Source organism: Neodiprion fabricii, chromosome 3, assembly GCF_021155785.1.
Source record: "Neodiprion fabricii isolate iyNeoFabr1 chromosome 3, iyNeoFabr1.1, whole genome shotgun sequence".
NCBI classification, from domain to species: Eukaryota; Metazoa; Arthropoda; class Insecta; order Hymenoptera; family Diprionidae; genus Neodiprion; species Neodiprion fabricii.
Window position 1 is genome coordinate 2,932,159 of NC_060241.1, and position 23,140 is coordinate 2,955,298.

At 36.9% G+C, this 23,140-nt stretch overlaps 2 protein-coding genes across 3 annotated transcripts in view; both read right to left on the reverse strand.

Moving 5' to 3' along the window:
* Positions 1-4,592: 4,592 nt before the first annotated feature.
* On the reverse strand, positions 4,593-10,861 carry LOC124177407. Its single transcript, XM_046559737.1, has 12 exons — positions 10,520-10,861; positions 8,843-9,087; positions 8,672-8,768; positions 8,301-8,602; positions 8,093-8,187; positions 7,700-7,990; positions 7,403-7,582; positions 5,882-6,104; positions 5,711-5,807; positions 5,341-5,642; positions 5,115-5,209; positions 4,593-5,015 (listed from the first exon to the last, which is right to left on the reverse strand). Exons 2-12 carry the CDS (start codon positions 9,036-9,038, stop codon positions 4,722-4,724), a joined length of 2,172 nt encoding a protein of 723 aa, XP_046415693.1. The 5' UTR covers positions 9,039-9,087; positions 10,520-10,861; the 3' UTR covers positions 4,593-4,721.
* A 1,865-nt stretch (positions 10,862-12,726) lies between these two features.
* LOC124177838 (neuroligin-4, Y-linked) overlaps positions 12,727-23,140 on the reverse strand; it is a 219,233-nt gene continuing 208,819 nt past the window's right edge. For both annotated transcript variants that reach the window (XM_046560703.1, XM_046560701.1), the window contains 4 exons: positions 18,744-18,895; positions 17,151-17,269; positions 16,900-17,030; positions 12,727-15,145 (listed from right to left, as the gene is read on the reverse strand). In XM_046560703.1, coding sequence (XP_046416659.1) covers positions 14,573-15,145; positions 16,900-17,030; positions 17,151-17,269; positions 18,744-18,895 — 975 coding nt within the window. In that variant the 3' untranslated portion in view covers positions 12,727-14,572. The remainder of the gene's footprint in view (positions 15,146-16,899; positions 17,031-17,150; positions 17,270-18,743; positions 18,896-23,140) is intronic.

Sequence of the window (23,140 nt, forward strand, 5' to 3'; positions counted from 1 at the left end):
GTCGAAAATTCAGGTTTTCGTTTTTTGGCTGTAACTTTCGATGCGTTGATCGCAGCGTATTGGGACTGCGCCCAATCGATTTCTCTCGCAAAATAACGTCGGAATAGTGCCACAATTAATTTATTTCAGCACTTTTGAAAATTGCTCAAATTTTCGGCAAAAATACAAAGGGGTTAACCTTCCTTTTTTTTTTACCAAAAAATTTTTCGTCTCAGAATTGATTCGTATGACTCGTTCCCGACCAATTGGACCCCAAGGAACTCAGGAAACGCCGCAAAAGGAGCGTGGGATCAACGGGAGAGAAGATACGCGGAAAAAAGCACCTGCCGAAAAATGTCGAAATCTCAGGTTTTTGTTTTTTGGCTGTAACTTTCGATGCGTTGATCGCAGCGTATTGGGACTGCGCCCAATCGATTTCTCTCGCAAAATTACGTCGGAATAGTGCCACAATTAACTTATTCCAGCACTTTTGAAAATCGCTCAAATTTTCGCCAAAAATACAAAGGGGTTAACCTTCCTTTTTTTTTTGACAAAAAATTTTTCGTCTCAGAATTGATTCGTATGACGTTTTCCCGATCAATTGGACCCCAAGGAACTCAGAAAACGCAGCAAAAGGAGCGTGGGATCAACGGGAGAGAAGATACGCGGAAAAAAGCACCTGCCGAAAAATGTCGAAATCTCAGGTTTCCGTTTTTTGGCTGTAACTTTCGATGCGTTGATCGCAGCGTATTGGGACTGCGCCCAATCGATTTCTCTCGCAAAATTATGTCGGAATAGTGCCACAATTAATTTATTCCAGCACTTTTGAAAATCGCTCAAATTTTCGCCAAAAATACAAAGGGGTTAACCTTCCTTTTTTTTTGTACCAAAAAATTTTTCGTCTCAGAATTGATTCGTATGACGTTTTCCCGATCAATTGGACCCCAAGGAACTCAGAAAACGCAGCAAAAGGAGCGTGGGATCAACGGGTGAGAAGATACGAGGAAAAAAGCACCTGCTGAAAAATGTCGAAAATTCAGGTTTTCGTTTTTTGGCTGTAACTTCCGATGCGTTGATCGCAGCGTATTGGGACTGCGTCCAATCGATTTCTCTCGCAAAATTACGTCGGAATAGTGCCACAATTAATTTATTCCAGCACTTTCGAAAATCGTTCAAATTTTCGCCAAAAATACAAAGGGGTTAACCTTCCTCTTTTTTTGACAAAAAATTTTTCGTCTCAGAATTGATTCGTATGACTCTTTTCCGACCAATTGGACCCCAAGGAACTCAGAAAACGCAGCAAAAGGAGCGTGGGATCAACGGGAGAGAAGATACGCGGAAAAAAGCACCTGCTGAAAAATGTCGAAAATTCAGGTTTTCGTTTTTTGGCTGTAACTTTCGATGCGTTGATCGCAGCGTATTGGGACTGCGCCCAATCGATTTCTCTCGCAAAATTACGTCGGAATAGTGCCACAATTAATTTATTCCAGCACTTTTGAAAATCGCTCAAATTTTCGTTTTTCAGTCTTGTGCACGCCTTCCTTTTTCTTTTACCTTCCTTTTTTTTTTACCAAAAAATTTTTCGTCTCAGAATTGATTCGTATGACGTTTTCCCGATCAATTGGACCCCAAGGAACTCAGAAAACGCAGCAAAAGGAGCGTGGGATCAACGGGAGAGAAGATACGCGGAAAAAAGCACCTGCCGAAAAATGTCGAAATCTCAGGTTTCCGTTTTTTGGCTGTAACTTTCGATGCGTTGATCGCAGCGTATTGGGACTGCGCCCAATCGATTTCTCTCGCAAAATTACGTCGGAATAGTGCCACAATTAATTTATTCCAGCACTTTTGAAAATCGCTCAAATTTTCGCCAAAAATACAAAGGGGTTAACCTTCCTTTTTTTTTGTACCAAAAAATTTTTCGTCTCAGAATTGATTCGTATGACTCTTTCCCGACCAATTGGACCCCAAGGAACTCAGAAAACGCAGCAAAAGGACCGTGGGATCAACGGGAGAGAAGATACGAGGAAAAAAGCACCTGCTGAAAAATGTCGAAAATTCAGGTTTTCGTTTTTTGGCTGTAACTTCCGATGCGTTGATCGCAGCGTATTGGGACTGCGCCCAATCGATTTCTCTCGCAAAATTACGTCGGAATAGTGCCACAATTAATTTATTCCAGCACTTTCGAAAATCGTTCAAATTTTCGCCAAAAATACAAAGGGGTTAACCTTCCTTTTTTTTTTGACAAAAAATTTTTCGTCTCAGAATTGATTCGTATGACTCTTTTCCGACCAATTGGACCCCAAGGAACTCAGAAAACGCAGCAAAAGGAGCGTTGGATCAACGGGAGAGAAGATACGAGGAAAAAAGCACCTGCTGAAAAATGTCGAAAATTCAGGTTTTCGTTTTTTGGCTGTAACTTTCGATGCGTTGATCGCAGCGTATTGGGACTGCGCCCAATCGATTTCTCTCGCAAAATTACGTCGAAATAGTGCCACAAATAATTCATTCCAGCACTTTTCAAAATCGCTAAAATTTTCGCCAAAAATGCAAAGGGGTTAGCCTCACTTTTTCTTCATTTTTGGAGCCAAAAATTTTTGGTCTCAGACTCGATTCAAATGACCATTACCTGACTAATTGGACCCTCAGGAACTCAGAAAACGCAGCGAAAAGAGCGTAGGACCAACAGGAGAGAAATGGCGAGCGAAAAAGCACCTGCCGAAAAATGTCGAAATCTCAGGTTCTTGTTTTTAGGCTGCAACTTCTGATGCGTCGATCGCAGCGTATTGGGACCGCGCCTAATTGATTATTCTCGAAAAATTACGTCGAAATAGTGCATGAACGAATTCATTTCAGCACGTCTTAATATTGCGTAACGTTATGGCAAAACTACGAAGGGGCCTTACTGCGATTCTGAGGACAAATTGTTTCGCCCGAGATCAGATTGGCAGCTTCTTCTCCAAAATAATCGAACTCTGAATGGATAAAACCGAACTCATACAGATGTTACGTCAGTATACCTGAATATGCACAAGACTGATGGTTAATCAAACAAAAGAGAAGAAGAAAGTCAGAATCAAAATGCTTAATAATATTTGTTTTTGGTCTGGCATATAAATATTAGCGAACAACGTAGAGACAAATGTTAACACAGGGAAGGTCAAGAATTTGAGTCTTTAATGAAAAAATGGCATGATCCGGCTAACAAAAACAATAACGATGATGAATATGACACTGAATCTAATAAATGAAATATAAATAACGTTAACAAATCCTCCAGTCATGTCCATTGTTACTACAATCAAAATCACATACTTATACATTTATTCAGACAGTGAGAACTAAGGTAAAATTCGCCGATAAATATTGTTACGGTAAATCAAGTATCACATAATCATAAACGAAATTTGGTAGAAGGCAGGAATTAACACGCGTCAGACTATAAAATTGTCTTTGATAATAACGAGTCTAGTTTAAGAGTCAAAAATAATTCAAACATCACTTAGCCCGTTGTTCATATTCAGCAGAAGCTCCGTCGTGTGATCATCCAGGTATTAAGGAGAATTTTAAGATGAGGACAACCACGTTTCCTGATGTCGTGTACGTGCTGACTCAGCGATGCAAAAGGTTTCAAAATTTACGATTACGTTGACTGCGTGAATTCGTTTGTTTTATTTTCCAACAACACGTCTCTGTTCACTAAGAAGATCAAATGGTGATGACGATTTGCTGAACTTGATGAAATGATATTAACAATGACTCTGTGATTTCTACGGGGAATTGAAGATCTGCCAGCTTGCCGCCTTCCCGTAGAGTGTTCATATTTTCAGACGTTTCTCTTGCTTGACACCTAAATATAGGTGGCTGTGTGACGCAAACTTTAGCGGCCAATTTCAAAATCGCACAATATCGTCACATGCACAAGAATAAATTATAGATACAGATAACAACTTGATACTGAAAAAGAAATTCATAAGATTAACGTAGAGGTATAACGCATCATAGTCGAACAAGGACTATGTTGAAAGTTTCCGGGAATCTCCGACAAAAGCGATTTATGATTTTCTTGTCAGGCGTTCAGACGCAAATAATTATGAAGCAGAGATCAAAAAGCGTATCAAGGATGCTTCTGTGACTTGTCGCACAGATCGGAACCATCATCAGGTTCAGCGCTTCAGGAGTACCAAATTCGTACAACTCAACCGCGTCGCGCGTTTGGGCTGTGTTGATTGGCATTTGAATCCCCGAGCGTTACTGAGCGAATGGAGGCACTGCAGATACGGTAAAAAGCTTTCCCGAAAGCGGCGAAGCTAGAAGCCTTGGGCAACTGACAGACGACGGCCATAGAAATCCATGAAGCAGGATAGACAAAACTCGCAGTAGGATGGCCACGATGGCCAAGAGAACCCTAACAGCCTTGAATGATGACACATGGAGTATCCACTCGCAGGGCTTCAGCAGTATCACGAGCAGTATCGACGTCGGCAATAGGAGAAACGATCGTAAAGTTTATTCGGCCTAGCCAGATTCTTCATGAATAAAGTAATGTTCTAACCACTTTACATTAGAATTAGACAACTAATATGGTGATGTCGTATACGGTAAGTAAGATGCCATAATATTTTATTTTCTTACACATTGTACAAAGTATCATACATTCATAAACCAGATGCGCTAGTCACGCTTTGCCGTGTTGACGGACTTTTTTACGATGTTACCTAAAGCTATTGTACGCTACATTCTCTTTAAAAGTACAGACGAGTTCCCTTCAAATTTTCTCGCGTCCACTGGTCGAATCGTTCGATGATATCCGGACTCATCTCGGATTTCCATTGGTTCATTTCACCATTCCTCATGAATTTTCCATCGACTTTCGATTGCGTCAATTTCTTAATTCCATAAATCAAATGTTCGTTGTTCACCGCTGGATTTGCTTTCATGTTCTCGAAACTCAAGTGCTCGGTCAGGGACGACAACTGATCGGTGGTCAAATTCTTCCCGAGGAACGTCGCAGTCTTCTTTATTACCATCGGTAAATCCTATGGAATCGGATCATCAATGAGTAGAAATTCAGATGTGCGTAAATGGTCCAGTAAATGGAGTGACGGAAATTGAGCTGACAAATCAGCGAGTCTCACCTGTTTCATGTCCTCATACTTCAAGAACAGCAGATTCTTTTCGACTCTCTTCTCCCAGTAACCAAGCGCATGCTTCCAGAATGGTCCGTACATCACTGAAATGAATTGGAATTATGACGATCCTTTCAGAACTTGCAGTTTCAATTACAGTTTAAAAGATAATTGTTGTTCACTTGATAATTGAATTATGCAAAGTGAGAGTAAAGTAGCGATCATTTGTACGAACCAGCATCTTGGAGAAAGAGATTACACCAGTCCTCGAAGCTCCCTTGCAGACCTTCCAAGATTCTAGTGAAATGATAGTAAGAGATGCAAGTATCCTTGGCGTTGCGAACGATGTAAATAATTTTTGGCCTTTTCTCCCCGGTTCGGAGCTGCCGCGGAAGAAGATTGAACGGTAGATGGGTCTTGATGAATCGCGGACTGGGTAAATTGGCTGTGTAATTGATACTGTCAACCATTTCTCTGGGTATGTGAATTTCAGGATTGGCTTTCACTATGGCGGAGAAGTCGGCACGCGTCGAAAGACTGTTCAAACCAAAAATTACGACTATTGTTAAGCAAACTAATTCAATTAGCAGAGCTTTCGAACTTACTCCAAGTGGGGAAACCTTTCCGTCAGAGGAACCTTTCCTCGTTCGTAATCCAGATCACTCGCGATGCACCAAACCATTTCCTGCGTCCAAGTCGTGCCTGTTGAAAAGTGACAGGAATCAGAACTGATCTTGTCCCGTTACCTGAGAGCTTGCAAGTTTTCTCATTCCCACCGGTCTTCGGGAAGCTGCAAGCCCAGACATCGTCGTCACGAACTTGGAAGTTCTCAATGGCGTCCGCAGACTTTTCATATGTTCCTGGCATCGTGAAGCCATTCACCTTAATAAGACCATTACGAAAAGGATGATTGTACATGGTTTTCATCATATCCTCCAATTCATCACTAAACCGTTCTATTTGTAGATGCATTCTAATTTTGCCTCTTTTTACGTCGGTTCAAGTTTCAATCACTGGACTGAACTGATTCACATCTGTCGATGAGACTGAGAGGTGAAAATCGCGCGGAATGCATAGCACGGAATATATTGAATATATCCTGGCCCTAAAATATTAATGCACTTCGAGTGATAACTTTATCGATTTCAAAACAAATTATCGAGCAAACATCGTTCCAGATGATTATCGGTATACGTTATATAATATTTCTTGTGTGATATGTTACGTGAATAAAACGGTCCGTGTTTTTGGCTATGTTATCATTGCAACGTATCTCAACAGAAGAAGCATATCAAATATTCATTTAACAAACAAAGCCGTTTCTTGTCATTATCTTATCACGGAATGTGGCAGCTAATAATGTATGTAACTACTATGTACGTACATTTCTTCAACAGGTACATAACAAATATGTAATGTTCGGATCATTTTATTTTCGTTACAAGCCCCGCAAATTCCTTGCTTTTGGAATGAGTAGGTACGTTCCGATACTTCTCTGAGTAAAGATCGGGTTGACTTACGAAGAAGATAATGGAATATTATTTAATCAATAGACACGAAAGTGTCTCACGCCAAGTATACTGAGACGAAAGAAAAAAAGTTCAAGCACGTGAGGCAGTCTCTTTAAAATATTATCACATATTTCTACCCTTTCACGATCAGCCGCGACATTTGACGATCTTATTCAGAACATAGGCTTGCAGAGCTCTCATTTAACCACTGTATGAATGTAATCGGTGAACAGAGAACCGAAATATACCAGTCTTACCATTTCCATCATAGTCGAAATCGTCAGTTCGGTCAAATATATTCAATGACTCAAAAAATAAATATAAATAAATTACCCTTTGCAACAATTGCATTAATGGGCGCTTGGATTTGATATCGATACTAATTGAGCAACGATTACGTTCTATAGATAACAGCCATTGTATTCCCAGTCAATTGATAAGGCATACAAAATATTACATCATTCAATTTTATCGAATTCAAAGTAAAGTGGTGAAAATATTTTATAAGCAAAAACACGCATATAACTTAGCACATTGCAGCCTGGAGATCATTGTTCAATAAAAAATCCATGGGATACGGTAATTTCTGGATCAAAGAAGACCTCACACCCAAGCAGCTTGCTTTTTATAACATGCCGCGTGATGAAATCAAAACTGAAAGCAATTTTGGGTGGATGTGTATGTAACATTTTGTATTAAAGGTTATGTGGAGAATGTGCGTATGGAAATATTTTATAACTTTCCAAATGTTTACGAATATTTTTATTTTGTGTAAAAGTTATTTACAGAGCGGCCGAGCGCTGACGGAGGGAGAAGTTGAACAGTGACGATCTTTCTCGGTTTATTCCCCGGCGCGATTGGTTCGTGGCGTAGTGACGCGATCACGATAGCAAAGCTCCACAATGGCACTCCCTCCACAGCGTTGTTGACGACGTTCGCCGCTCGTGACAATGGCCTCTTATTTTTCTACCAATTGTGTAAAGTGTCATACATTTATTAACTAAATACGCTGGCCAAGCCTTGCCGTGTTGACGGACTTTTTTACGATGTTACGTAAAGCTATTGTACGCTACATTCTCTTTAAAAGTACAGACGAGTTCCCTCCAAATTTTCTCGCGTCTGCTGGTCGAATCGTTCGATGATATCCGGACTCATCTCGGATTTCCATTGGTTCATCTCGCCACTCCTCATGAATTTTCCATCGACTTTCGATTGCGTCAATTTCTTAATTCCATAAATCAAATGTTCGTTGTTCACCGCTGGATTTGCTTTCATGGTCTCGAAACTCAAGTGCTCGGTCAGGGACGACAACTGATCGGTGGTCAAATTCTTCCCGAGGAACGTCGCAGTCTTCTTTATTACCCACGGTAAATCCTATGGAATCGGATCATCAATGAGTAGAAATTTAAACGAGTGGACGCAACAGAGTGAATGTAGTGATTGGAATGCAGTTGATAAATAATCAGTGAGTCTGACCTTTTTCATATCCTCGTACTTCAAGAACAGCAGATTCTCGTCGATTCTTTTCTTCCAATAACCAAGCGCGTGCTTCCAAAATGGTCCGTACATTACTGAAATACATTGAAATTACGAAAAATAACGGTTTCGCTTACAAGATAATTGTTATGCACCTCGTGGATGAATTATGCTAAGCGAGAGTAAAGTGGCGATCATTCGTACGAACCAGCATCATTAAGAAAGAGATTGCACCAGTCCTCGAAGCTCCCTTGCAGACCTTCCAAGATTCTCGTGAAATGATAGTAAGAGATGCAAGTATCTTTGACGTTGCGAACGATGTAAATAATTTTTGGCCTTTTCTCCCCGGTTCGGAGCTGCCGCGGAAGAAGATTGAACGGTAGATGGGTCTTGATGAATCGCGGACTGGGTACATTGGCTGTGTAATTGACACTGTCAACTAGTTGGCTGGGTATCTGGATTCCAGGATTGGCCTCCACCATTGCAGGAAAGTCGCCATGCGTCGAAATGCTGTTGAAACAAAAAAATATGGATATGCTGAAGCAAATTGAATCAAAATAGCTGAGCTTTCGAACTTACTCGAAGTAAGGAAACCTGTCCGTCAGAGGAACTTTCGCTCGTTCGTAATCGAGATCATTCGCGATGCACCAAACCATTTCCTGCGCCCAAGTCGTGCCTGTTGAAAAGTGACAGGAATCAGAACTGATCTTGTCGCGTTACCTGAGAGCTTGCAAGTTTTCTCATTCTCACCGGTCTTCGGGAAGCTGCAAACCCAGACATCGTCGTCGCGAACTTGGAAGTTCTCAATGGCGTCCGCCAACTTTTCATATTTTTCCGGCAACGTTACGCCGTTCACTTTAACAAAATCACCACGAAACGGATTCTGGTACACGGTTTTCATCAGATCCTTTATTTCGTCGCTGAATTGTTCGACTTGCAGATGCATTCTAATTTTGCCTTTTTCCACGTGGTTTCAAGTTTTGCTTGTAACTGAACTGAAACAAATTTACATCTGTCGATGAGACCAAGCGGTGAAAGTCACGGGGGAATTTATCGCAACTAATATCTTGGATATCTTCTGCATCTTAGAGATAAAAGGACTACAAAGATAAATATTTATCCCCGTCAGGTGATCACTTTATCAATGCCAAACAAACAAGTTATCACGGAGCAATGATACATATTATTATCTAACGCTGTACTTGACCCGCACTATTTTCAGCCTATGGCCGATACAGATAAGCGGATGCAATATAAATTATCGCATTTCGATAAATACTTCAGAACCGTATTACGATCGAGCGATAAATTGACGGATCAAAGAAGTTTAACTCATAAACATACGTATGCTTGTTATAAAATCGTCTTCTCCTTCATTTGTTCACCTCATAGTTTTACCACTCTTTTATCTCTCAAACTCAAATCTCTCAAATCAAACAATTTTGCGTATATCATCTGCTGCCAAGGTTGATTTGCTCAGCTGAGCCGCGAGCCGTTGGAACAAATTCGTAATCCCCTGGCCGAAGAGCTTCTTAAACTGCCACGGGAATCAATCTTACTTAACGAAACTTAAAATGCCGGTATAAAAGAAGATTCACAAAACTTTTCCCAAAGAGATATCATTTTACACGATTAAACCGTTATACTCAACCTCGGGTATTCAGCCGTCTCCTTAGCGTCGGTTTAAGCTTGAAAAAAAAGTAATGATGACAAAGAAGAAAGGAAAAATAATGCAAAAGGACGAGTTTCAAAAATGAGTCGGACGACACGGAGACAGAGAGAAACAGAAAAGCACAGAAAAAGATTTACTCAATTATGTTGATTGGGATATAATTCAACACGTGACAATGAAATGTATCGTTAACCCTTGAACGGTGGCGTTACTTGTTTTTTTTTGTTTTCTTAACTATTCTGGTAACAGGGCGTGAAAAAACGCCCTAATTAGTAAATTCCATCTTTCGGGTACACGTCTGATCGTTAAGGATCTCATTTTTTTCGTTATTTAACAAAGAACGACGTGGGTAAAAAAAAACTTCGAGCAAGTTCGAAAAAGGTTCGAAAAAAAAAATAATAATAAGAAATCAGTTAGAAGAGTAAAAAACTGTAAGCTGTTATCCTGCGGCGGTAAATTTGAATTTAATGCGTGAGGTGTTTTTTCATCTCTATTATAGAATCTTGGTGATCGGTCAATTAAGTAAACGTATTTTTAGTTAACGTTTCGATCCGGATATGGGCCCTCCTCAGAACGATTTATTTATTTAACTGTCAAGAACAACAAAAAAAATTTTTTTTATATACATAATAATACTAGAAGTACAATCAGACATTAAATATTGTAGATGTAATACTCTTAGGGCTATTATATATTATTGGTTAGTAAGAACAATTTGATTAATTGAGAAAAGAATGGCTTAAAGTGTTATTTACCTTTTTTTTAATAAGCAAGTGGACTAAGATGTAGTCGAATTCACAATTTAAAATTAGTGGAGACAATGTTCTTTGAGTGACGGTAGTCAATGTCAATCTTCTAGTTATTTTACATGTAGGAGTTAATAGTTGGAAGTCATTAATTAAAAAGATTAAAGAAATATGTTTCTTCACAGTCAGTATGTGATTGTGTTAAAAGGGTTTTAAAGAAGGTCTTTTTAGCAGTAAAATTAATTTGCAAAGTGTCCAAGAAGTGGAGGTAGGCTCTTTATGACTATGTTCCACATGTCTAACAAAAATTATTGTTGGTTGAACCGATTGGGTCAACGGGTGAATAACGACTGATGGGAGAAACAAATATGATCCAGAGTGAAGGTGAACCTAATATAAACAATTATACAGAAAAACAAAATATATTTTGTGAAAAAAATTATGTAGAAAAACTGTGTTATGGGGACAAAAATTTTTTTGTATCTAGTTAAGGTTAAACAATATTTGTTGTGTGGGCGGAGATTAGAGGTTTGTAAATATTACTTAAATGTTCAACATCTTGTCTAAGATTAACGGAATTAGTGTGACCAACAATGTTGCACATTTCTAGTAATAGTCTTTTATAATAGTTGTGTTCTTCACAAAGGATGTTTGTATTGTCGTAGTTAAAAGTATGTTGTCATTCTTTTCTCAATTAATCAAATTGTTCTTACTAACCAATAATATATAATAGCCCTAAGAGTATTACATCTACAATATTTAATGTCTGATTGTACTTCTAGTATTATTATGTATATAAAAAAAATTTTTTTTGTTGTTCTTGACAGTTAAATAAATAAATCGTTCTGAGGAGGGCCCATATCCGGGTCGAAACGTTAACTAAAAATACGTTTACTTAATTGACCGATCACCAAGATTCTATAATAGATTATATACGAGGTCGAGAATTCTCATTCATCAGTTTTTTCATCTCACCTCTTTAACCGTTCTAGGATAATAATATTCCGAAAGCTTTATTATCTTTCTTGACGTTCTTCGCGCTCGTTGCAGCTTGAAATTTGAGAAAATCGTGCATCGCCGAAGCACACAAAGTGTCGTTCACGTTGTTCGGGATAAAGCGAGACAAGTTCAGCGTGTTTATTTGTATGTAAACCTTTCGCAAAGGATAAGCGAAACAGAATTTGCATTTTACCTTGTTTTCAAAGGATGCAGAGAAGCAATTTCCTACGAGAACGATGTTGCTCCACGTACACACGTATGTGTGTGCATTCGCGTTATGTCTTCCACAGGCGGGTGAATTCGCTACGGGTGAAAATATCCGCGGATGTAAGGTAAATTGGTGAGTATGTATCCAGTACCTGCGCTACATATGTGGTTATACATACCTTTCGATCGTCTGCGCTTGCAACTATTCCATTCCCCGTCTTATTCACTACCCTGCAAAGCTCTTGTATAACGAAAACTGTAGTGCGGCTGCGTTTCTACTACTGTGTGATATATCTGCGTAAGAAAGAATTGGAAAACGGCTTGACTATGGACTGAGAAAAAGAAAGTGAACAATATTAGAAAATTGTTGATGCAAAAAAAAAAAAAAAAAATCATTTCGCAACATAGTGAAACCTTTTCAGCAATTAAGATTTTCTCGTTTCGTTGCGTGAACCGCAAGCCCGTGAAATTGTAAATTATATTTTTATGATTGCGATACGAATATGATATACATGAAGGATTTAGTCGAACCGAAAATGTAGATCCCGCTTAGTAAGCGCCGGAAACACGGTAGACCGGAAAATCACGAATAACAACTCGTTGAAAAACAATTGAGGCGCGGAAAATTTTTCTACTCACCGTAGTGAGCTTTTTTTTTTTGCTTAAAATTTTTCTTTGCTTCGACGGTTACTCGCTTGTTTCTTTCGATGTTCGGTAAAATCGACGACGAAGCGAATTTAAAACATTCAAGAAATTTTTTATGCAGTACAAGAGAAACTATCTTTACAACAATTCGGTGTAAGAAAATTAAAATTATTAACCTTTTCCAATTGTATCTCTTCTTTAATGACTTAACGATTTTCTCGTTGAGTATTTTTCAGTGATTATTGACGACTCGAAGGTTTGTCTATTCTTATGTTCTATCATTGATGCATCGATACTGACGATAATGATGATCACAGTATATGATATAATAATGATAGTAATAGTAATAGTAATATATATGTGTAATTTTATTTCGATATCAGTTATTTACAAATTTTTCTGTTCCTTGTTCTGGGTTTTAGTTTCCTACGAGGTTTTTTCTTTCTTTTTTTTTTTTTTATGCCACTATTAGTATGAATTACGCATATTAGTTGCGTAAAGCATAAAATTGAAGTGACACGTTTCGAATTATAGAAGATCCCCATAGCCGAGCACATGAATTGGAACGCGTACTTGGAATAATCGTAAACCACGTTCTCTGTACAAGTTAAACAATCCAATCGTTTTCCTTTCACTTCTTTACTTCTTAGGATCAATTGAATCGACTAAATTTTTTTACCACGACGTATAATCTCATTGATTATAATTTTCGTCGAAATCTCTCAATTCTAATTACAACCGGTAGGTAAGGATTCCCAAATTTTTGTTCTCTTCCTGATTTTTTGTTCGTACGATAATTTTCAAATTCAAGGTTATTAGTCACATAATATGCGTATACATGTACATAATATATTATATTTATATATTATATATATGTAAATTATATTTACAAAGTTTCTCAATCTAAAATATCGCTGTTAAAAGTCTTTTTGTTTCTTTCACTGCTCCATTTATTTTTTTATTTTTTTTTTCGTTTCACCTCAAACCGAGTTAAAATTTACCGTCGCTTTCATGACATTAATTTCACAAATAATAATTCACCATTCGTACAATATCAACGTCATATTTACTCGTCTTCATATGTATATTATATAGTATATTTATATCATTCATATAATTGTATTTAAATTTACCTTATCAATTTTACTCTACCTATACCTTATTTTTTTCCATAAGATTCTGTGTTTCATTTCACCTATCCCTCTTCACTTCATAAACGTTCATTGAAAAGACGATCAATCGTTGCTTCGTCAAAGTTTTCGAACCAAATGTGGATATATTTTATACACTCCGATAAAAATTTTATTCGTATTCCATTACCGGGAATTGTATAGATTAAACTTGTCATTTTATCGATTCTTTATTTTTGTTACGACTATTAATTCTTATTATTTTATGTTCAAGTCTTCTTTATCACTTATTATTTCCACAATTAAGAATCGAATTCAGAAACGATCCGAAACAAGTTCGATCACACTTTTGATTAGTATTTTTCACCATATTACACTCTCACTCGTTCATTATATATAAATAAATTATATATACATACATATATATATTCATATTTATATATATACGTGTATACATGTAACGTACCTATGTTTATAGGAATATAATTATTACCGAGTGTACGCATTGATCTGCTTTATTTATTATTACTACTATTTACTTTGGCAGTTGTGAAAAAGATATCATCGGTTCAACACAGTTTCCGTTATACAAACACACGTATAGAGTAACGACAAACGTGTTCATAAAATCAGGGAATAGCCACGGGTTTTAAAAATAATCACAGGACCAGAAATGAAACGATTTAAAAAAAAACGTTTGAAGATTATGAGAAATTTTACATCAGCGATAACGTACGAAATAAGACCAAACCGAACTGCTTCAGTTCTCCAGCGAGTTATAAGACTATTATTGTTATTACTATCCATCATTGCACTGCTGAGATCAGATTACGGAGAATGGCGTGTATCACAGATAATCGTCACGAGGAAAATGAAAGGCAAGATAAAGAAGGAAAGGAAAAAAAAAAATAAATAAATAAAGAAAAAAATACAAGAGCTTTTAGTAGGGCGAAGAAGGGGTTGGAGAGAAAACCACGGTGAGAGAAGTAAGAATTACCCGGTTACTCTAAGGGAAAAGGTAGTTCCAGTTGTCCTTCCTCCGCCTGATCCTGTCCGCCTGAATTTCCTCCTCCCGCCTAAGTCAGACCCTTAATTCCTCCATAATCTGTTGGTGGTTGTGTCCCTTTTTGAGGGTTCCGCCGCTTCCGACCATGGCCATGCTCTCCTGCTGTAGCTGGTTGGGACTTATTATGAGATTGGGCCCCGCGGGTTTTCCGGGCTTCGTGTTCTTCGGGGGTGGCGGGGGCATAGGGACGTGGCAGGAGTTGTTCTGGAGGTCGGCGAACTCGGGGGGTGGAATGTGCTGGATGTGGTGACGCTCGGTTTTCGTTTCCAGTTCGCCGCATATGTTGTTCGGCATCTGCCCGTTCTCCTGGGTCCGCTTCTTCGGACAGTTGTGCTGATTCTTGTCCCGTTTGTAGTAAACACCGGCGAATATCAGGACGTTCAGTATCAGGAGGCTGCATCCGATCGCTATCGTCACGCTCAGCGCCGTCGAATAAGCCGCGAAACCGTCTTCCGGCTGCGGCGTCGTCTCCTCGAAGGCCAACTCGCTCGGCATCGACGTCGACGCGTTCTGGCTCTTCTCGGTTGTCGATTCCTGCGTCGTCGGCCTCGACGTTGTCGGCAAACGCTGGATTATCCTCGGCGGCACCTGCGGATCGTCGGGATTTTAATTCTTGTAGAAATTTTAAATATGTTGGGAAAAATAATAACGCGGACAAAGATAACGCGCGCAAAAATAACTGGTGGGCAAAAATAACTGACGCAAAAAATAACTTGTGACAAAAGTTGCCCGCGCAAAATTAACTAATGAAAAACTTAACCGTTGACAAAAATGCCGGATCAGAAATTTAGTTTTATTTATGATTCAATTCAATGTAATTTAATGTTTTGTCAACTGATGACGCGAATAATGAACTTCAGCTTTTCCGTTTTACAGGAGAGTTTTTCTAACGTAGTCCTAATTTTGTTTCATTACACGAAATTTTGTCTCACGCTTTAAAATCCTTTGCCTTAATAAATCTACTTGAATTTCGATCATTTTGGGCCACAATCAATCACGGTCGGAACAATGCCAATTTATTGTCTACTAGTTTGAACTATCTTTGTTCGTAATTATCTATTTTCGACTGTTTCGAATAAATTATGAGCCAAGGTAAATCAATCGATACTAATGAAAATAATCAAAATTTAGATATCAGGTGAAAAATTATCTTTCCAACCGTCGAATTTCATGTTGATTTTGCTTTCTTTTTTTTTTATACAGATTCAGGCGTCTATTAAATATAATACGATTGCTATCCATGCCATGCCTGGCATACCAGATAACGTTTCACAGTGAACAACCGTCCGGTATATCGACACGACAGTTATTGCATTACAGGTGAAAGCAATTTAGCTGATATTGGCACCGCTGTGTGACATTGATCGGTATTACACACTCGGTGAGCAGAATAAATACATCGATTCCCCAAACTGGTGATAATTAGCCCTAATCTGAAAGCGTCACTTAAGTGCTGGATAAAAAAGTTGTCATTCAATTGTACTTGATTCATTTATTCACATTCGCGTGTAGGTAATACGATAACAGATCAAAAAAAAAAAAGGAACAATCGCAGGATTTCAACTCCCAACAACTTGTCCTCTTATTCTATTTTTCACTCATCTTTTCAAAGAGTTAAAAAAACTTCTCTGTTATTATTATCTCGACTTGATAAGATTGTAAAAAAAAGGGGGAAAAAAACGTGGGTATCAACATAAATTAAGCAGGATTTTTTTCATTTTTCCACGTATTTCGTTTAGATAATTGTCACAACGCAAGTGAACGTTAAAAAAATTAGACGCGATTGAAGTAATGTAATGTATGTAAAGAATGTAAAGAAATCAAACTTTAACGAAACATCAAAGTTTCGAATGGTCCAAGATTTTCGGTTCTGCGAATTTCTGGCTTGATGAAATTTCACGACTTTGATCTTTCTCTGTTTTTGGATTTTCGATATTTTTACGTTCGGAATCCTGGTCATTCTGATCCTCGGTTTTTCTGATTTTTTACACCCACTTGGTGAAAATCCTACGCTGTGTGATTAAAGTTTGACTTTCTGAATTTTACTGTATCGAAAGTTCGTTATTCGGAATTTTGCTCTATCGGAACTTTACTTTTGGAAATTTTGTTCTACCGTAACTTGAATTTTCGGAATCTTGCATTACATTGGAACTTCGAGCCGTCGGTTTTACGACCATTCGAAACTTTGTTGTTTTGCAAAATTTCGATTTCTTTACTTCAAGTTTTGCCGTAAAATAATTCGTAATCAGGCGCTTTCCGAATTTTTCAAATTCAGAACTTCAACCCCACCACACAAAAAATCATTCTCGCAGACATTGCTGTTCCAAAATTTATATATTCACCTGCTCCGCGTCGAGGAGATGATGAGACCGAGGAACATCGTCGGATCCGGGTTTGTGCAAATCAGGGACCAGGTTGAGCCAAAATGAGAGTCTGTGGGCTCTGTAGTGGTTCTTGAGCTTGGACTTAATGTCTGAAAAATGGACGAAATTTAGCTTCGTTTCAGCGGAACGTAAAGCGGTAAATTGAGAGGAATAACGAATGTTTGATTTCGCTTTAAAATTATAACAGAGGAGGGAAGAATACTCCTCACCTATATTGAGGTATTTTTTGTGAACCGCTTCGTACGCCGTCCATTCTATGTTTTTTAATTTCGTCCTCTCCGGCCTGGAATTCGAAGGTCCTGGCTCTGGCGTTCCCTCGTTTGGATTCCTGGAATAGGAACAGCCACCGTAAATTGACTTTTCTTGTTTGCACGAAAATTGAAAAGTGTATAAATAAGAATTTAACAGCGAGAACGAGATAATTGTTTGATTTATATTACTGCAAAACACGGTATTCGCGAGAAAACTAGCCAGGAAATCGTTCGTTTTTCGTCTCCTCTTTCCATTTTCAATGAAAAAAAAAAAAAAAAAAAAAAACGCAAAGTTCTACGAACAATATCGGACTAATAAAAAAAGAAATCGTTTAAAACAGTTCGTAAAATTGCGAAAGAAATATCAAAGACAAATTTTATCCTACTTAAATATTAATATAAAAAAAAAATAAATCAGAAAATTGTGAGAAAGAGTCGAAAAAATTGATATAATTAATGAACTCCTAGGAAGCCTGCTGAAAAATTTGTATAATGCTATTGTGGTCAATAAAACCATTTCCACACTTGTTCGACAAGATTTGAAGAGGGAAAAGAAGACATAAATTATTGTATTTGTTTTTTTATGCTCAGAGGAGTTTAAAAATGAAACGAAACGGTAAAGAATTATCGAGTGGAAAGAACCGGTGAAATTTGTGTTAAAAAATTATCCACCCTTGGAGCTGTGCTGAAAATATTTTTTTACCTCTCAAAAATATACAAACGCATCGTAATATCGTAAATTTTGAGGATTACAAGGCAGTCGTGATGCCGACTCGTTAATTATAATTAAAATTGTACAATGAAAATTGCCGAGTTGTAGGTACACTTTTGAACGCCGCAATGTGACTCCATGGCTTTGTGTATTACACCATAAAGCGCCCTCTGCAAGCCCTATGCAAAATATATCTCCCTACTTATTCAGGGCTGGTACACGCATTATAAACCCATTCAGCCTGGTATATAATGCCGCTGGATGAATATCCTCGGAAATTAACAACTCCTCTCCTCTCATTTCATCTCTTTTCTCATAATTTTCAACTACCTTCACCACTTAGCACAACCAACTTGCCGAAAAATTAACGTTGCAGGTATCAAAAATTGTCGCTTCGTGATGAAAAAAAAAAAAAAAATTGTGATCAGGAAAAAAAAAAGACAACTATCCAAACACACAAAATCAACAAACGATCTTATTGCTCAATCTCATCAATAATTAGAGGAAATTTTGTTCAACTTCTTAGTTTTTCGAGTTTAATCAAAAACACAAATATTAATATTTTCACCTTTTTTCCGACACCCAACCCGACGAATATTCAAATTAATCACTTGGAAATAGGAAATAACAGAATATTGATCTATTTTCGTAGATTTGAATGATCGAAAACTCTTTAGAATTGATTTTAATTTCCTCTTCGTATCTTTCATTTTTCTGGAGTAAATGGAATAATTTAGTTTTCAGCTAAACTCTAGACTGCGATTTTGCGAATCACACGATTCTGGTTCAAATTCGTACAATAATCCATGTAATTAATTTTAAACTCGTGTTCAACTTACCCAGTTCGTGCGAAATTCGTAAAATACAGGATCACGCTTTCCGAGAGAGCCAATTCTGCCCTCGTGTAATTTCTCGGCCAGTGAGCCAAGCCACCGACGAGTGGTGCCCCAAAAACATAGGGCAACTCTTCTCCGTGGATGCATCCCTGTCTCTGAAAATTTTCAAAAATTAGCGACCCTTTTATAAATATAAAATATCAACGTTGAAAATTATTCGAGATTATTATTGTAGAGTGACGAATTAGGGAAATGTTTACTTCTGTTTTTTTTCTCTGAAATCTTAAGCTCTCAAAGTTTGGAAATCTAAAAACGAGATAGCTGGAGAAAAATCCTAGATCTTTCGATGTGTTGGAAATATTTTAGAAAATTACAAACTGTATTATGTATATTTTTTATACAGTTTGTCTAATTGTTAAAAGAAAAATTGTTGAATAATAAATCTCTGTCATAATTTCTACAACCAGGTATTATACATTTATATATACATTATATTTTTCATTATGTACAAAATTTATTTTATAATTTTCGCAACTCTGAAATAGCAACCTAAATTTTTTCATATTTTACGTTCAACTGGTCAACTATTTAACAATATTGACAGTGATTTTAAAAGTTGTCATTTTAAAAATCTCTAAAAAAATTCTCAGAAACTGAGAATTTAAAAAAAAAGTTACTTCTCAAAATCACCTCAAATAATTAAAAATAATTGAGAAATTGAATAAAAAATTTCGAAATAATTCAGAGTACTGCTTTAGAGTTGTGATAATCGCATAAAATTTTTTAAACAGAATCAGGTATGGTGAGGGTCAGACATTTGTCGGGTTCTCCATACATGTACAAATATATGTATAAATATAATTCAGTTCAGCTGCTACCTTCATTCGAGAGAACTGGAATTTTTAATTCAAATTCCGTATTCTTATTTCCACACGATTTTATGAAAAAAAAAAAAAAAAAACACGTATCGTCGACTCTATGAGTTTTATTTTGTGTTATGATTTTTACTGGATGCATCTATACGTTCAATTCCATTTGATTTGATTTATTCCACGTTATTTCATTCCCATCTCATTGGTTAAAAAATTATGTATTCCGCGGTCTTCGCAAGCTCGCAGTTGATATTAAAGTGAGGAATAGCCGTGATATCATGTTGATGAAAAAGAAGATGAGGAGGGCGGGGGGGGGGGGGGGGGAACCAGACACAATAAAGTCTGTTTATTTCGACTGTGAAATATTTACGAGTATAATAAATCCGAGTAATTGTACATATATCTTCATTTATTTTGAATACTTTTCTTTATTGTCTTTAGAAATGAAAATTCCCTTCCTTTTACTTGAAAGTCGTTTTAAGTATACATATATATATATACATATATACGTAGATTGGACGGTTTATACTGAATAAATACTTTTACTCTTAATCAATTTCACTTACTACGCTAATTCGTGAAACAAAAAAAAAAAAAAAAACAAACCATATCGCTGAGAAATATTATTTTCAAACTGTCGAAAGGGATGAGAGTAAGAAAAAAAAAATAAAAAAAAGCGAGACAAAGAAACGGGAGAAATTTTTCGAAGAAAAAAGAGGAATTTATTTTCCACTGATTGCCAAGCAATCACCTGCAGTTCACTTCGCATTGCTACTACACAACCACCACCACCACCACCACCATTACTGCTAATGCGGTTTTCCGCAGGCTCTGCCAACCGGGGCGGACCTGTCCCCGCAGTAATCACTGCAGACGTTTAGCCTGAGGCTGCACAAGTCTGACATGTATATATAGGGCATTTGGTATTGAGGCTACAGGGGTGTGGTAGAAAAATGATTTAAGAAAAAAAAAAAAAAAATGCAAAGCACCAAGCATCTGACGGGACGAAATGACGAAATTCAAATAACCGACGGTTGAAAACGTGGAAAGATTATAATTGTAAGTATGAAAAGTTGTCTTGTAGAAGAATAAAGCCTTGGAACGAAAAAATGTATAAATAAACTTATACCGTTATTTTTTTTTTTTTTTTTTTATAGATCGGGCAAGATTACAAAGGACAAAATACTGAATTGCGAAAATACCGCACAGTCGAAAAGTCGATTTTCTTCTTTCTTTCTTCTTTTACTTTCACTGAATTTTTATTTTCTCGTCTTTTATTTTGCATTCAACGTACCTTTAAAAAAAAACAAGTTTTAGACGAATTGCAACAAAATTGAATTTCTTTTTTACACTTGGCAATGTCGAAAAATACAAAAGTCGAAGACTGCAATATTTTGAATAATGATTAGGTAATATTATCTGTTGCGAATTAACATCAAGTATATTATTTTAGACGGTTACCAATTTTTTTTCAGACAAATCAATTGTTGTATTGGGAATATTTGAATTACAGATAAATGTGAGAAGCGAGTATCGACAAGAAACGAAAGTAAAGAAAAATTTGTATCGTCATCTGTTTTTTTTTTTTTTTCTTTTCAAACGAGAAGCTTAACAATTTATTTTCTATTCCCTCTGGATAATTATTTTAACAAATCGTTGGTCCTTGGATTTATCAAAATTCCGTTACGGGTATAATGATGGAAATGGAATAATAATAAAAGAATGATAACAGCAATATTAAAACATGTCGCATCGAAAAAGGCGAGAAAATTTTTTACTCCTTTCAGTCTCGGGTGAATGTCGTCGGCAGCAATTGCATGAAATCAAGATTAAGCACATTTTTAACGAAGTAAAGAGAGAGAATGGAAAGAAGGGAGAAAAGGAGCGAAAAGGTAAGGCAGAAAAAAAATCAAATATTCATGCAAACCTCCACGCCTGCATTCTTTGATACGTATTGTATACGTATTGGTGTATAAAACACGTGGGTAACATGCAGAGTGTTTCTGTGTATTTACGCCACCACCACTTCGCTTATTCTTCACCGCCATTTCTTAGGCTTCAACAACTCTGAGAAAATTCACCCCCGGGTTCCAGGCCCTCGGGATTCGCGTGGTTTATTTTTAGAAGCGAAGCCTGCGTTTTGCGAATCTCCTGAACTCCCAGAGTTTATTATATATTGTGCCATTTACTTTTTAACTTTATCGATAATTTTGTCCATTATCATGAAGAGAATTTGAAAATGAACGTACGACAATGGCCTGACAACTTACAAAGTTGACGAGAAATGGATTTACGAATTTTGAGAATTTTGTTTCACCACGATTTTTTTTTTTTTTTAATTACACAAGAAACGTAAATCGATAATCATATATTTATAATACTTCGACAGTCGCTTGGCGATTAATCTTTGACTAATTGTCTCATCAAAATCGTGAAACTAAAAATTTGCAAACACAAGTAGAACACAGTGTTGCAAAAATTGTGCGAAATCCGTAAACCACCGAAATAGCAGACGAGTTTTGCATCAATTTTCATTCGAATCGTAACACAGCCTTTACAGCATCGTTGATATAAAATTATAATCCGCTTTGTCCGAATTCGAATTTTTTGCAAACTGTAATAACAAACTTTACCGATGAAACCAAAAAAAAAAAAAATACATAAACAAATGAATAAAGAAGAGTAACGGAAATAAATTGATAACCGAAGAGAAACAAAATAAAAAAATGTCAAAAAAATTTCGGCCCAACGAAAAAAACTAAAAGAACACGTACCGTCATCCATTTTGATAAAGGGATTTTTTTTGTTTTTTTCTTTTAATGCGATTTATATGCAGATGCGACTGCAACCTATTTCCTGCACTTTACAAATCCCCGAACGACCTCAAACCCATCCACTACCACCTGCTTATACACACTGCGTGTAGCCCCGTGGCTTATGCAACGTGCAACCTGCCGAGGCGGAAACTTTGCCGTGCGGTTCGAACTTTTCCATTTAAATAGAAATGCTCCGCGAAGTCCGGGATTCGAGCTGCATGCCTAAATTTACACGTTACTTTACACCTACTTGAGGATATCTCATACGAATGTTCCGTAGACTCGGAATTGTGAAGCGCGTAACTTATCCAAGGTATTTTTGTATTTGTTAATTTGTTATTTCCTTCTACTAAATTTTTCCATCTTCGTTTCCTATATATTTCATAAATGTGCAGAAATCACCTTCACGTAGAATATTTTCAACACAAGTATTTCGCAATTTAGTCTCGTTCGAATATCGAGATGAATATTTTCTTATACCCAGATGATTCACAATTCGAATAAGATTTAAATATTTTCAATATCTTAAGAGAATCAAATAAATCATTTCACTCTTCACTTATTACATTTCGCTTCTCGAATTACAGTTTTTATTTCTTTGTTTTTTTTTTTTTTGTCATTGCGAACGAGATATAAGAAGCAGTTTTTTGATCACAGTGATAAAAATCAAGACTCCCTCTCATCCGAATTACAAGAAAAGAAAAACAGGAAT